The sequence below is a fragment of the Anomaloglossus baeobatrachus genome, chromosome 2 (assembly GCF_048569485.1).
Source record: "Anomaloglossus baeobatrachus isolate aAnoBae1 chromosome 2, aAnoBae1.hap1, whole genome shotgun sequence".
NCBI lineage: Eukaryota > Metazoa > Chordata > Amphibia > Anura > Aromobatidae > Anomaloglossus > Anomaloglossus baeobatrachus.
This window is the reverse complement of record NC_134354.1, coordinates 454,864,811-454,881,691: the sequence shown is the minus strand read 5'-3', so window position 1 is coordinate 454,881,691 and position 16,881 is coordinate 454,864,811. Positions and strand designations below refer to the sequence as shown.

The following is a 16,881-nucleotide window of genomic DNA, read 5'->3' as shown; positions in this document are numbered from 1 at the left end:
ACTCCTCCACTGGAGGAGCTGTGAGAAATAACCCACATTCTATAGATGGACGCTATAAGATTATTTACTATGGCGTCACAATCAGGTGTATCCAGATTGAGAGCGGTCTCAGGATCAGAATCCTGAGCCGCTACTTCCGCCTCATTACACAGCGAGTCCTTCTGTTAGGACCCTGATGAAACCGAGGCCGCTCATAGCGAGCCCGCTTAGGCTGTCTGGGACTGACGTCCGTGCAGAGCCGTGACTCTGGGATGCGTGTGACATTCCCGGAGCTGTTAGTTATTCACACTGAGGGGGGCCATGGATCAATGATTCAACAGTGCCCATATTGTGAGAGACATGTCCGGACTGCTAGGCTTCTAGTATCATAGCCATAGTCTCAGAAAAACTGTCAGTAAATACTGCAGACACCGTCCTCATCCCCTGGCCATTAGTGCATACAATGGGAGTCTATGTACCTGCCGGCCGTATAGCCGTACATGCTGTACCAGCTGTATAGAAAAACATGTGGTTCTGCACCTTTGTTTTACACAGAGAATATGCTGATAACTCCTCCGCATAATCCAGGAGGGTATATACAACGTGCGACCAAACAGTGCAATGTATATAGTACAAGCATATCTATAAGTGCACTTCTGCACTAGTGGGGTTAGCACCACAGGTGCTGCTTAACGCCTGTTACAGCGATTGTGTGACTATCAGAATGCCAGGGACTTCCACACTTGTCTCTGTATCGTACAGAAACTGACACTAATGGCTGCCGGTGTCCTTGTAGAGAAGGAAGCCGTGGGCGTGCCTGAGAAAGTGCGGGAATCCGGATTCACAGTGCACACAGTGAGAGGGGTGGAGTATGCAAAACATACTCCAGCTCTCAGCTCTGCTCTATGCAGCGTCACGCCCCTACCCTGACAGTCAGGGCTGTGGGCGGTAACGAAGGGAGACTAGGCCCAGAAGCCGGGGACTCGAGTTAACAGCGCGGCCGCCGTAAAAGCGCGGGCCGCGCTGAAGTCCCCGGCGCACCACAAGTGCCAGCCGCGCCGCAGTTCCAGCGGCCGGCGCGACCGATTCATAGAAGTGGCCAGCGTCCCGCCCCTCTCCTGACTGGCAGGTCTGGGGGCGGGAACGAACGGAAGCAGGCCGCAAAAGCCGGGGACTCTAGTTATCAGCGCGGCCGCCGTAAAAGCGCGGGCCGCGCTGAAGTCCCCGGCGCACCACAAGTGCCAGCCGCGCCGCTGCCAGCGGCCGGCGCGACCGATTCCTGGAAGTGGCCAGCGTCCCGCCCCTCTCCTGACTGGCAGGTCTGGGGGCGGGAACGAACGGAAGCAGGCCGCAAAAGCCGGGGACTCTAGTTATCAGCGCGGCCGCCGTAAAAGCGCAGGCCGCGCTGAAGTCCCCGGCGCACTACAAGTGCCAGCCGCGCCGCAGTCCCAGCGGCCGGCGCGACCAATTCCCATAAGTGAGCCTGCTTCAGCAAAGCTGAATGAGGCCATGGCACAGGCGCCGCAGCGCTGATGTCCCCCGGCGCACTACAACACCCAGCATGCTGCGGTGTGAGCGCCAAATGCACGGGGACACAGAGTACCTTGAGGAAGCAGGGCCATGTCCCTGATGTACTCCGCTCCATCCAGCATCTTCTCCAGGGGCTGTAGATGGAGCACGGTCTCAGTGCCTGGAGACCGGTAAATCCCACTTCACCCAGAGCCCTGTAAAAAGGGATGGGAAAGGAATCAGCATGTGGGCTCATGCCGCCGTACCCGCAATGGGTACCTCAACCTTACAAACACCTCCGACATACAGTGGGGTGAGAAGGGAGCATGCTGGGGACACTATATGTGTCCTCTTTTCTTCCATCCGACATAGTCAGCAGCTGCTGCTGACTAAAAAGTGGAGCTATGCGTGGATGTGTTGCCTCCTTCGCACAAAGCACAAAACTGGTGAGCCAGTGATCCCACTGGGGGTGTATAGCCAGAAGGGGAGGGGCCTTACACTTTTAAGTGTAATACTTTGTGTGGCCTCCAGAGGCAATAGCTATACACCCAATTGTCTGGGTCTCCCAATGGAGCGACAAAGAAATTCTTGTATCCTGCTATGTGGAATCAAGACAATCTCTTATTTGTATATTAGCCGGTAAGAGAGAAGCCGGTGGGAACCCACCATGATGACTGTTTATCTCTTTCCTGACTCCATTGTAAAAATACTGGAGTGAATCAGAATAAAACATAGATGTCTTCGATGTGGGAGCCCATTTCTGTTTCATCCTCCCTTACGTTTGGTCTTTTAATATGAATTAACCACTTACAAATGCTGCAAAGTGCAGTTCATATGTCACAAAAAATAATACTGCAATCTTCATCTCATGTCTCCCCAGTACTGGGAGTAGCCTAATGCCTCAGAAGAAGAACCCGGACAGTTTGGAACTAATCCGCAGCAAAGCTGGACGTGTCTTTGGCCGAGTATGGACAATAGTCTTATCCTACAATATCTCTGTGTATAACATTTACATAATTGTGGGGTGACACATTACAATATAGATTCTACACTTATTTTGATATACTAATGCACCCTTATCCTAGTTTCAGTAATATATTAATAACCTTCTGTACACTCCTTTTTTATATTTTTCCTATATTTGTGTGGTTGTGCGATCTTTTCTTTCACTCCTAGTTATTAATAGACTATGAGTGGGAAAAGAGGAATATGTGAGTGCCATGAAATATATTTGCACAACTTAAAGCACCATATATAGCTTCTGAAAAGAACAGGAAGTATGAGTTTACGATCGGGTTTAGTGGACAGTGTGAAAATGGCAAGATCATTATATATAGCCATATATATGCATGCGTGTGTATGTGTGATATATATATTTTATGTGAAAGAAAAGAATAACAAATAAAAACATTATGAAGTTAAAAAGGACAACTATGTCAAAAAATGCTATTAACCTGCACATATTGGGATTGTCTTATGTCTTATGTCTTAGGTTAATAGCGTTCTGAAGCTGGTCGTCCATCAAACTGAAAGCCTGGCTACCAGGAGGAAATAAACTTTATTCTTCCCTGCAACCTCCGGCTTTCAGTCATACAAGCACGGCTTCAGTAACTGCTTAGTCAGTACATAGTGACCAGTAACTGTAACTATACCCCCAGCAGTGACTGACAGCTGGCTTTGTACTGATGCAATTAATAGCCGGCTCTCAGTCAGTGACATTTTTTTTTTTTTTTTACTTGACAGGTTCCTTTTAACAAAAAAGCCTTTTAAAATGATAGGTACATTTTCACACACATTAGCTTTAGCTTAATAGCAAAAAAATTAGTAGATTTCAAAATGTGAAAGAATCATAATTTGTTTCAGATCAAGGATATTGAGAAAAAAATAGATGTTTTCTAGTGTGCTTAACCCCTTCAGCCCCGGGGCACTTTCCGTTTTTGCGTTTTTGTTTTTTGCTCCCCTTCTTCCGAGAGCCGTAACTTTTTTTATTTTTCCGTCAATCTTGCCATATGAGGGCATTTTTTTTGCTGGACAAGTTGTACTTTTAAATGAAACCATAAGTTTTACCATATGGTGTACTAGAAAACAGCAAAAAAAATTTCAAGTGTGGGAAAAACTGCAAAAAAAGTGTGATGGCAAAAAAGTTTTTGGGATGTTTTATTCACGGTGTTCACTATATGGTAAAACTGATATGTGGGTATGATGCCTGAGGTCAGTGCGAGTTTGAAGACACCAAACATGTATAGGTTTACTTGTATCTAAGGGGTTAAAAAAATTCACAAGTTTGCCAATAAAAGTGGCGTAAGTTTTGCGCCATTTTCCGAAACCCGTAGAGTTCTCATTTTTTGGGATCTATGGCTCAGTGACGGCTTATTTTTTGCGTCTGGAGCTGACATTTTTAATGGTAATGTTTTTGAGCAGATGCTACATTTTGATCTTCTGATATTGCATTTTGCGTAAAACTTGCGGTGACCAAAAAACGTAATTTTGGCGTTTGGAATTTTTTTGCCTCTATGCCGTTTACCAATCAGATTAATTGATTTTATATTTTGATATATCGGGCATTTTTGAACGCGGCGATACCAAATATGTGTATATTTATTTATTTTTTAACCCTTTAATTTTCAATGGGGAGAAAGGGGGGTGATTTGAACTTTTAGGGTTTTTTTTTTATTTTTATTTTTTATAACTTTTTTTTTTACTTTTTTTTTTTTTTTTTTATTTTACTAGTCCCCCTAGGGGGCTATAGTGATCAGCAATCCGATCGCTCTTATCTATCTGCTGATCACAGCTATACAGCTCTAAACAGCAGATAGTCACTTCCTGTTTCTCTCTGCTCCGGGCCGAGGGAAAACGAAAGTGAAACGTCATAGCTCCAGGCGTCATCACTTGGCCCTGTGCTACGATGGTAACCACCGAAAGTCACGTGATCACTCACGTGACTTCTGGTGGGGGCGGTGGTAAGTGAAAATCTTCACCGCGCGTATATACATCTCGCTGCCAGACTTTAGCAGCGAGATGTAAGGGGTGAATGTTACGGGTGGAATGCGATTCCACTCGTAACATGCAGGCACACATCAGCTGTTGAAAACAGCTGATATGTGTGCCGATCAACGCCGCCTGCCCGCGGCAGGGGGCGGGGCTTAACGGGACACGCTCCATGACGGATATATCCGTCCATGGTCGTGAAGGGGTTAAAAGGGAATCAAAGACTGATCCTCATATAACACCATCTATTAAGGGAATTCGTTATATTAGAGCTTTAAATGGAAGATTTCACAGTCTTGTAACGCTACATGACAATCACATTTATATTGTACAAAACAACAGCTTTAGAATGCACAGCCAAGGAATTCAGATAATGACCATGAAATGGGGGTGCACACGTCAAGCAAAACACATTTTGGACAGGAGAAACAAGAAGCTTGACCATAAAGGCACTCACTCCACAAGGTATATAAAGGGTTAAAAAACAATTTTATTTGTGTACAAAATATTAAAACCAACAATAACAAACATGATAAAGTGCACAAAGTGTGATAAAGCACCAAAGACAACAAGCAATACCCAGTTGGTCTTCCTATAAAATTATTTATAATGAATTTTCCATAAGGTTCACAGGGATTGGATCTATATAAAAATTTGAATATCAAGCCGTTTACTTCATATCAAAAAGCACTGGAATTCAAACAATACAGTACAGACTTAAAAACCTAATCATCAGAGGATAATATAGTACACTGATACTAGTACCTATAAGTCCTTGACTGGACCCCAGTTTGAGGCAGCAAAAAAAAAAAAATCCTGACCCAGTAGTCAAAAGATCCAGATCCACTGATCTAAATATACACAATCCCTGTAATGATAAATACTTAGCTTATAATAAGGAAGACCTGGCCCAACGCGTGTCGCTTAGAGCAGCTTCATCAGGGGCAAGGAGTGTCATCACTCCTTGCCCCTGATGAAGCTGCTCTAAGCGACACGCGTTGGGCCAGGTCTTCCTTATTATAAGCTAAGTATTTATCATTACAGGGATTGTGTATATTTAGATCAGTGGATCTGGATCTTTTGACTACTGGGTCAGGATTTTTTTTTTTTTTTTTGCTGCCTCAAACGGGTCCAGTCAAGGACTTATAGGTACTAGTATCAGTGTACTATATTATCCTCTGATGATTAGGTTTTTAAGTCTGTACTGTATTGTTTGAATTCCAGTGCTTTTTGATATGAAGTAAACGGCTTGATATTCAAATTTTTATATAGATCCAATCCCTGTGAACCTTATGGAAAATTCATTATAAATAATTTTATAGGAAGACCAACTGGGTATTGCTTGTTGTCTTTGGTGCTTTATCACACTTTGTGCACTTTATCATGTTTGTTATTGTTGGTTTTAATATTTTGTACACAAATAAAATTGTTTTTTAACCCTTTATATACCTTGTGGAGTGAGTGCCTTTATGGTCAAGCTTCTTGTTTCTCCTGTCACATTTATATTGTGTCATAAAAATAAATAAATATATAAAAATATAATACAGTGCTAATATTTTTTTCTGCCAAACACAGGATTTTGCATATAGCCCTATTTCTATTTCTGATGTCTCTATATGAAGTCCTAATACACACTTGTCAGTATTGCGCTAGATTACTCTTTCTGGTGGTGGAAATGGTTTGAGTTAAATATTCTAAACCTGTTGTAAATGTTTTTCTTTTCAAGTGCTCTGGTTTCCTGATGACACTAAAAGGCCTTCCAAGTACATATAACAAGGACCTACAGGTGAGTATGACCTGGCCGGTGCAATGTGAATGAAAAATGAGAACTCTGAAGCAAATCTTTATAATAGAGATGATTCGCAGGATCATTAGCCAGCCGCCGAAAATAGAACTTTCTTAAACTCCTCCTACCTAGTGTCTCTCCTGATTAGCGGGCCCAGCCTGACGTCATGTGTCTCCTTCCAATGATACCATCACCCCAGACCTACTAATCGGGAAAGGAGCCGGAGATGTCGGCAGGTAGAAGGAGTTTGGAGTGCTCCGCTTCAGTGGTGAAGGACTACTGACTTGACCACTGGACCAAGATACTGCAAATCATTTTGTCATCTCTAATATATGACACTAATCTGCTAATAATTGTTTGGCCTTAACATTCTTTGTAAATAGTCCATTTGTAATATCATCTTTGACTATAATCCTCACCTACTGTCTGGCAAAACTTATGGTGGCCATACATATGCATATTTTTATACTGATAGACGGGCCATTCTGCCAAAATGTTCTCAAATCAATATCATATAATACCGCATCACATGGAAACAATACTTTTACATGCTTACATATGAGTGGTGGTAAACATTGAATGGTTATTAAAAGCATGTGACTTTTGGTATATAGGAAGACAAGGAGGCCATGTTCGATGTCTATGATACCATATGTGCAGTGCTTCAGGTGGCATCCGGGGTGATTTCCACATTACAGGTAAATCTTTAATTTTATCTTGTGCTTTATTCACAATTTCCTTGAGGCTTTGTGTAATGGACCGATTTAGACTACATGATAATGTGTATTACTGATGAAACCACAATACACCAACGCTGTAATAATAATACTATAAACACCATGACTATAATAATAATTATAATAATACTATAGTACTTATTTCATGCAATAAAATACAAGTTAATTATTTAAAAATCATACAATGTGATTTTCTGGATATTTTTTTATTTTGTCTGTCACAGTTGAAGTGTACTTATGATAAAAATTACAGCTCTCTCCATTCTTTGTAGGTGGGAAAACTTGAAAATTCAGCAGTGTATCAAATACTTATTTTCCTCACTGTGTGTTCATAAATAGGTGCCATCTGCTGGAACCTCAGTTAAAGATCTTCTCTACGAGATAGGCTGAACTCCAGATTTATGAAGCATATATACACTTATTCACACATGCATGAGCTTATTGGGACTTTTTCATATTTGTTCTGGACTGCACATAACACACATCATAGCTGAATTATCTGATAAAGCTTTGTATGTAGATCTCTGCAGGAAATTACTGGCTGTTTGGAATGACACATTGAGTTGTGGTGTTGGAATTTTTTACTCTAGATAAACAAAGAGGCAATGGAGAAAGCGCTGAGTCCAGATATGTTGGCCACGGACATTGCTTATTATTTGGTCAGGAAAGGGGTAAGTGGTATTTGATCTACATAAGAATTGAGTATTTTACATGCTGTATATAACCAATCCCAGGAGTGATAGTAAAGACTGATAACGGTAAACTTGCACATGATCGATGTAGTGGATTTACATTACTGACTACAAAGGGCAGTACAATACATCTAAATAACTTTTGAAAATGTCATCAAGATATAGCAGACTGTGTCCAGGGTTGAGAACCTTGGTGAATCCGCAACACAATTGTCACAAGGAGGTTTTTACAAACATCGCCAACTGTCATGGTGGCGTCAAGATCTCTGAAGACTACAGATTTTGGCACTCTGCCTGCTAACTTCTCTGAGTTCTGTGATCAGCGCAGACAGACTGGGGCGTCGACCCACAGACTTGTAGTTCATAGGCAGACTAGCAAGAGGTAATCTCTGCTGGGTTGCTTGATCATATGTTGTGTGGTAACCAGTCACATTCGCTCCCCTTCTATATATGCTGGCTGGACAATTCCATTAATGCTAGCTATAGCTAGTCTATACTGGTCTGGGAGGTGGTGTGATCCAGGCTTTCAAGTGGTTATAATACTTAATTGCTATGAGCGGTTGTGTTGTTAACCCTTGTTGTCCTTTTGTTGCTGCCTTCTCTTCTTTTTCTCCTTAGTCTCTTACAATTGTTTCCTGTGAGTTTGCAGCGTGTTTGAGTTTTGTTTTTTCTGTGTCTGTCCGTTTAGTTCTGGTATGGAGAATAGCAAGGTATAGGACTCCAGCATCGCCACCATCAGGGTTAATCCGGAGGTTAGGGATACCCTAGGGTTCCCTAGCGTGAGGGACAGCATAGGAGCCACCTGTCCCTCGCTATCGTACAGTCACATCATGACAACAATCTTCTGTAAATATGGCTATAGAAATGCTGTAGATGTACAGCAGTAGTATTCTGAACTAAGAAGAATGACCTTATGAGAAATAGCTGTGTTGTAATGTAATACAAAGTGAAATTTACCAGCAAAAAAATGAATAGGATGCTGTAGTAAATGGAGAAAATCATTAGCTGTGCGCCCGTGATGAGTTTTTAGCAATGCATATTTTTGCTGCATCAAAACCACAGTGTTTTACAGTTCCAGCAAAGTGGATGGGATTTATAGAAATCTCTTGTCCACTGTGCTTCTTTTTTACATTGTGTAAACTGACCTGTGGTGCATGTTTCAAATCTGCAACAGTTTCAACAATTTCTCTTGTGGATATGCTGAGTTTTATGTGCAGTTTTTTTCCTGTAGACTTGCATTAGGAGTTTAAAATCTGTAGGTAAAAAAATGCATTTACATTTTGAATGCATTTACATTGCGTAAACTTACAAAAAACGCATGTAATCCACACAAGACTCTATCAATAAAATTTTGTCAAATATCAAAAACAAAGCATCAGTATTTAAAATGCTACACCAAGAAAAGACAAAAACTACAGCGTCAAAAAAAGTTATAAAAATGCATGTAAAAATGCACTCAAGACCTCAATGAAAAAACAAAGTAACGTAATTTACTTACAGGGAAGCTGTCCTGTGCAATATGCATCCAGAATCACGAGCAGTTCTGGGAACATATTGCTAATCCCTGCCTAACAGTCCCTGTATATAGTAGCAGAGATAAAGAGATCTTTAGAAAATGTATTTCTAAAGATCTTTTATCATATGCTAATAAGGCCAGGGACTAGTCGCAAGGGCATTATTTCCCTTAGCTAGTCGGCCCCCTTAGCATGTAAGCACGCCCGCCCCTGTGGGCGTACTAACATGCTAATGAATAAACAGCGTCAGAGGCATGGACGCTCTTACCTACCTCTCTGCTACCACCATGCCCGACGCTGGTCTTCGGCTCAGTGCGCTTGATCAGAAGTCCCCAGACTTCTGGCACTATGAAGCTGGATGTACGTGTCTCAGCTTCAAACTGCTGTAGTGCGCATGACTTCTGATCCATGTGCACTGAGCTGAAAACCAGCGGTGGCAGCAAAGAGGTGAGTGCAACCATACCTCTGACACTGCGCATTCATTAGCATGTTAGCACGCCCACAGGGGCGTGCTTACATGCTAAGGGGCCAACTATCCAAGGGAAATAATGCCCTTGTGACTAGTCCCTGGCCTCATTACCATGTCATAAAGGATTTTTATAACTACATTTTCTAAAGATCCCTTTATCTATGCTACTATAGGCTGGGACTGCTAGGCAGGGATTAGAAATATGCACCTATAACTGCTTTTGGTTGTGGGTGCATATTGCACCTGACAGGTTCCCTTTAAGTGCAGAAATGCTGCAGAAATTCTGTAGCATCAAAAACTCACCAAAAGCTCATAATGGGAAAGTAGTGATGATTTTCTATGATTGGATGTTTTTGATTACAGATGCCTTTCAGACAAGCACATGGAATCTCTGGAAAGGTTGTTCACCTAGCAGAAACCAAGGGCATCACAATCAACAAACTGTCACTGGAGGATTTGAAGAGTATCAAGTATGTGACTGGTGACAAAAAATGCAAGGATCTCTTGCTCGCAGTCTCTAAACAATGCTAGATTGGTGATTTGTGTGTATAATGTCAATTACAGTAAAATTATGTCCTGAGAGTAGCACTTTCTGCAAGTTTGGGCTTTCATGAAGTCCAAAGAGACTTGCCTGACTGTGGTGAACCTGTTGTGAGTCTGTTGCGGGAGAGCCTCCTGGTAGAACCTAATTGCTGTGTTGGGGTGGTACGCAATTGAACACCAGCAAAGCACCCCCACACTATCACACCTCCTCCTCCATGCTTCACGGTGGGAACCAGCCATGTAGATTCCATCCGTTCACCGTTTTCTACAAAGACATGGTGGTAGGATACAAAGATCTCAAATTTGGACTCCTCAGACCAAAGCACCGATTTCCACTGGTCTAATGTCCATTCCTTGTGTTCTTGTGTTCTTTAGCCCAAACAAGTCTCTTCTGCTTGTTGCCTGTCCTTAGCAGTGGTTTCCTAGCAGCTATTTTACCATGAAAGCCTGCTGCACAAAGTCTCCTCTTAACAGTTGTTCTAGAGATGGGAAGGGGTGTCCAAACTTTTGGTCTATACTGTACTTGAAGAGGTGTGTGATGTCACTTGCTCCTGGCTACAGAATCCTGCTGTGGGCAAGAAACAACGTATTTTGAAGGAACCTTCTTCTTCAGGGTATAGACAGTGCAGGAAAGGAACTGTATTAAATAGCCTAGTGTATATTGGTAGAATTCCCCTTAATGAAGATCCCAAAGAAACCAGTCATGACAAGCCTGGACCCATTCTCGAACTCCATCAATCAATTGCAACCATTTCCTCTAAACATGTATGGACAAGTTGAGAAAAAGAAGTTCTGGAAACTTCTTTAAGGCCCTGTGCGCACTAGGCGTTTTTACCCGCGGTTTTACCTGCGGCTTTGCTGCAGAAATTTCTTGAGAAATGTTTGTAATCTTCCTGCAGACATTTCCCAGCAAAACCTATGGGAAAAAAAAATAGCAGTGCACACACTGCGTTTTTTTCTCAAGAAAATTCTTTCTGCAGAATTTCTTGAGAAAATGTCTTGAGAAAATGTGCATGTCACTTCTTTTCCGCAGGTACCTGCGGTATTTCACTCCATTCACTGTAATGTAATCGCGAAATACCGGGGGTATACCGCAGGTAGCAAATAATGTGCGGTATATCCCCGGTATAGCCGCGATTTACCTGCGGTAATGTTCATCGCTGCCTGCAGTTTTGCAGGAAGTGATGTCATTTTGATAGAAGAGGAAGCGGAGCAGAGTAAACACACAGATCACACTCCCTGGACGCCGCACAGAAGCACTTCCGTGTGACCTCCAGGTGCCCGTGCAGTCTGTGTCCTGCTGCAGCCCCGCGGCTGCCAGCACAGTAGTGTCAGTGTCTGCCCGCAGTGTCAGCAGCTTGTCATCCTGCAGTGCGTGCAGCCGCGGGGATGCCGAGCGCTGCTGTCAGGAGGTGAGATGAGATCATTACCTGCGGTGACGATCTCCTGCCTCCTGACGTCACCGCTGTCACTGCCGTCTATGCCCGCAGCACAAGACTGTCACTAGCGGTGACTTCACGGGCTCTTGCGATACTGCTGAGAACGCGGCGGGCATAGAAGGCAGTGACAGCGCTGATGGCAGGACTGCAGAAGATCATCACAGCAGGTGATCATCACAGCAGGTAATGATCTCATCTAACCTCCTGACAGCAGCACTTGTCATGCCCTGCAGTGACCTGGGCTGACCTATTGATGTTAGCTCAAGTCGCTGCATTACTCTCCCAGCCAATGGGGAACATTCTGTTCTTCATTGACTGGGACAGTGACTATGGTATGGATGTCGTGGGACCCCCTTATTGGATTACGCCGGACCAGGATTTGATTGTTCTTGTCAATAAATTGGTGAAAGAGGGAATGCAAATAAAACTTTTTTTGTTGTCTATTTTTTCTTACTGACTGGGTTGATGATGTCGGGTATCTGATAGACGCGTGACATCACTAACCCCACGGCCTGATGCCAGGTGACATTACACATCTGGCATCAACCCCAAATATTTCCCCGTTTGCCACCGCACCAGGGCAGCGGGATGAGTTGGGGCGAAGCACCAGGATTGGCACGTCTAATGGATGCGCCACTTCTGGGGCGGCTGCAGCCTGCTATTTTTAGGTTGTGGAGTGTCCAATAACAGTGGACCTCCCTAGTCTGAGACTATCAGACCCCAGCTGTCCGCTTTACCTTGGCTGGTGGTCCAATTTGGGGGGGACCCCACGTTTTTTGTTTTAAATTATTTATTTAATGTAAAATAACAGCGTGGGGTGCCCTCAGTTTTGGATTACCAGTCAAGGTGAAGCTGCCAGCTGTGGGTCTGCAAGCTGGCTACAAAAGATGGGGGGACCTCACGTCATTTTTTTTTTTAATTATTTATTTATTTTTTGGCTAAATACAAGGCTAGGCACCCTTTAGTGCCACATGAAAGTCACTAAAGGGTGCCAGCTTAGAATATGCAGGGGTGTGGGACATTATATAGGTCTTTCTCATCTATCTATTCATCTATCCATCTTTCCCTCTATCCATTATCTGTCTATCTATCGATTATCTATCTATTATCTATATTATTTATTGCAGTTCAGCATAAAAAAAACGCAGGGACCAACCTGCGGCAAAAACGCATGCGTTTTTCCTGCGGTTTTGGTGCATTTTTTTACCGCAGGTGCGGTAATCTTCAACTCCCAGAAGTTTCTCAAGAAATTTTCTTGAGAAAAATCACTTTTCTAGTGCGCACATAGCATAAGGGGAATTCTATCAACCAGGCTATTTAACCCCTTCAGCCCCGGGGCACTTTCCGTTTTTGCGTTTTTGTTTTTTGCTCCCCTTCTTCCGAGAGCCGTAACTTTTTTATTTTTCCGTCAATCTTGCCATATGAGGGCTTGTTTTTTGCGGGACAAGTTGTACTTTTAAATGAAACCATAAGTTTTACCATATGGTGTACTGGAAAGCAGCAAAAAAATTCCAAGTGTGGAAAAATTGCAAAAAAAGTGTGATGGCACAATAGTTTTTGGGATGTTTTATTCACGGTGTTCACTATATGGTAAAACTGATGTGTGGGTATGATACCTGAGGTCGGTGCGAGTTTGTAGACACCAAACATGTATAGGTTTACTTGTATCTAAGGGGTTAAAAAAAATTCACAAGTTTGTCCAATAAAAGTGGCGCACGTTTTGCGCCATTTTCCAAAACACGTAGCGTTCTTATTTTTTGGGATCTATGGCTCAGTGACGGCTTATTTTTTGCGTCTCGAGCTGATGTTTCTAATGGTAGCATTTTTGCGCAGATGCTACGTTTTGATCGCCTGTTATTGCATTTTGCGTAAAACTTGCGGCGACCAAAAAACGTAATTTTGGCGTTTGGAATTTTTTTGCCACTACGCCGTTTACCAATCAGATTAATTGATTTTATATTTTGATAGATCGGGCATTTCTGAACGCGGCGATACCAAATATGTGTATATTTATTTATTTTTTAACCCTTTAATTTTCAATGGGGGGAAAGGGGGGTGATTTGAACTTTTAGGTTTTTTGTTTTTTTTTTAATTTTTTAAAACTTTTTTTTTACTTTTTTTATTTTATTTTACTAGTCCCCCTAGGGGGCTATAGCGATCAGCAATCCGATTGCTGATCGCTATCTGCTGATCACAGCTATACCGCTGTAATCAGCAGATTCAGTCACTTTCTTTCTTCCTCTGCTCCGTGCCGAGGAAGAATGAAAGTGAAACTTCGTAGCACCAGGCGTCATCACATGACCCTGTGCTACGATGGCAACCCCCGAACGTCACGTGATCACTCACGTGACGTCCGGAGGGGGCGGCGGTAAGAAAAAAAGATGGCCGCGCGCATATAGATCTCGCTGCCAGACTTTGGCAGCGAGATCTAAGGGGTTAATGTTCCGGGTGGAATGCGATTCCACTCGGAACATGTAGGCACACATGTCAGCTGTTGAAAACAGCTGATATGTGTGCCGATCCACGCCGCCTGCCCGCGGCAGGGGGCGGGGATTACCGGGACACGATCCATGACGGAAAGATCCGTCCATGGTCGTGAAGGGGTTAAAGTGAACCTGTCATGTGCAATATGAACCACGAGCAGTTCTGGATGCATATCACTAATCCCTCCCTAACCGTCCCTGTATACACTAGCATAGATAAAGAGATCTTTAGAAAAAGTATTTCTAAAGATCGTATATTATATGCAAATGAGCGCAGGGATTAGTCCCGATGGCGTTTGTCCCCTTAGCTAGTCGACCCACATAGCATGCTAGCACACCCCTGTGGGTGTACTAACATGCTAATGAATGTGCAGCGACGCGCACGTACCTCACTGTTCATAGCAGCTGGCAGAGGATGGATGCGCTTTGCGCATGATCCGGAGTACCCGGGACTTCGGATGCGCACTAAACTGATGGCAGGTGTAAGCTTCCCGGCTTCATTGAGGTACAGTGCGCATGACCGGAAGTGCTGAGGACTCCGGTTCATGCGCAGAGCGCATCCATCTTCCAGCGGCTGCCATGAACAGTGAGGTATGTGTGGCGTCGCTGCACATTCATTAGCATGTTATTATGTCCACAGGGGTGTGCTAGCATGCAATGTGGGCCTACTAGCTAAGGGGAGAAACGCCCACGAGACTAGTCCCCACATTCATTAGCATATAATATACGATCTTTAGAAATAATTTTTCCAACGATCCCTTTATCTATGCTAGTGTATACAAGGACAGTTAGGCAGGGATTGGCAGTATGCACCCAGAACTGCCTGTGGTTCTGGGTGCATATTGCACCTGACAGGTTCACTTTAGCACACAGCTCCTTTTCTGCACTTTGTATATCCTGGGAAAGTAGGACCATGGTCCTTCAAAATGTATTGATTTTTGGCCACAGCGGGACTCCGTAGCCAGTAACAAGGGACGTCACACACCTCTTAAGTGCGTGCATTGTGGAATCCAGAAACAAATCTGGTCGGGGCACGCTATATTCTTCTGCGTACCACCACAACACAGCAATTAGGTTCTATCAGAAGATACTTCTGCAATGGACTCACAACAGGTCCACCCCATTCAGGCAAGTCTGTACGGATTTATTGAAGTCGCAAACTTGAAGTAAGTGTAAAGGGGGTGTTACACGCAGCGATATCGCTAGCGATATCGCTGGTGAAAGCACCCGCCCCCGTCGTTTGTGCGTCACGGGCAAATCGCTGCCCGTGGTGCACAAAATCGTTTGGATCCGTCACACGTACTTACCTGCCTAGGGACGTCGAACTGCCTGTTGCCGGCAAACCGCCCCCTTTCTAAGGGAGTGGTTCGAGCGGCGTCACAGCGGCGTCACTAAGCGGCCGCCCAATAGAAGTGAAGGGGCGGAGATGAGCGGGACGTAACATCCCGCCCATCTCCTTCATTCCGCATTGCCGGCGGCCGCAGGTAAGGTGCAGTTCGTTGTTCCCGAGGTGTCACACGTAGCGATGTGTGCTGCCTCGGGAACAATGAACAACCTGCGTGCTCAACAATCAACGATATTTTAAAAAGGAACTACGTGTCAACGATGGACGATTTGGTGAGTATTTTCCACCGTTAACGGTCGTTCATGCGTGTCACACGCAACGACGTCGCTAACAATGCCGGATGTGTGTCACGGAATCTGTGACCCCAGCGATATATCCTTAGTTCCGTCGTTGTGTGTGACGGGGCCTTTACTCTAAGAACATGGTTTGACTGCATTATGCGCACATGAAGCTATGGCCTAGCATTGTTTAGAGATTATGGGCAAGATATCCTTTTAATTTTTTTTTAATATTTGGGAGACAAATTTTCTGTTATATGTGTGCAACATTTTGCATAATTGTACAACATTGTGTATAACACTTAATACTTTGCATCATCAGGATCCTATGTGGTAGTGCAGTAGTTTATTATAATATTTACAGCTTTGACTATCTTCTGTATTTCTTATATCACAGTATAACTTTATTTTTATGTTCTGCCTTTACTTTATACAGTCCACTGTTTGCCAGTGACGTGTCCAAATTGTGGAACTATACTAACAGTGTGGAACAGTACACAGCAGCAGGGGGGACGGCAAAGAGCTGTGTAGTTGCACAGGTTGAACAGATCAGAAACTGGATGAAAAGTCAAAAGGACCATTAGTACCATGAATTGTCTGCATTCACATGTGACTTATCTGAAGAAGATAGTCTATACTCTCAGGTTATTAATTTTACAAAGTAATTACATAATATAACTTTATATGTCAAAAATGTTCTCAAGAGAAGTGGAACCATAAGTAGATCATGCTTGGAGAGCATTGAAAGCTTATATAATGGTGTTAAAAAGTGTTTGCCACCTTCCTGATTTTTTATTGTTTTGCATGTTTGTAACACTTAAATTTTTCAGATCACCAAACAAATGTGAATATTAGACAAAGGTAACACAAGAAAACACCAAATGCAGTTTATAAATGGAGGTCTTTATTCTTACTGGAAAAAGAAATCCAAACCTACAGGGCCCTGTGTGAAAAAGTGATTGTCCCTTAAACCTAATATTTTATTGGGCCACCCTTAGCAGCAACAATTGCAATCAAGCGTTTCAGATAACTGGCAATGAGTCTTTTACAACGCTCTTGAGGAATTTTGGCCCACTCATCTTTGCAGAATTGTAATTCAGTCACATTGGAGGGATTCTG

At 43.3% G+C, this 16,881-nt stretch overlaps 1 protein-coding gene across 1 annotated transcript in view; it reads left to right on the top strand.

The window, feature by feature from the left end:
• Positions 1 to 16,593, top strand: part of ASL (argininosuccinate lyase) — an 82,220-nt gene extending 65,627 nt beyond the window's left edge. Inside the window, exons 12-17 of the mRNA XM_075336314.1 lie at positions 2,369 to 2,453; positions 6,203 to 6,262; positions 6,877 to 6,960; positions 7,590 to 7,670; positions 10,038 to 10,144; positions 16,199 to 16,593. Coding sequence (XP_075192429.1) covers positions 2,369 to 2,453; positions 6,203 to 6,262; positions 6,877 to 6,960; positions 7,590 to 7,670; positions 10,038 to 10,144; positions 16,199 to 16,346 — 565 coding nt within the window. The 3' untranslated portion in view covers positions 16,347 to 16,593. The remainder of the gene's footprint in view (positions 1 to 2,368; positions 2,454 to 6,202; positions 6,263 to 6,876; positions 6,961 to 7,589; positions 7,671 to 10,037; positions 10,145 to 16,198) is intronic.
• Positions 16,594 to 16,881: the final 288 nt, after the last annotated feature.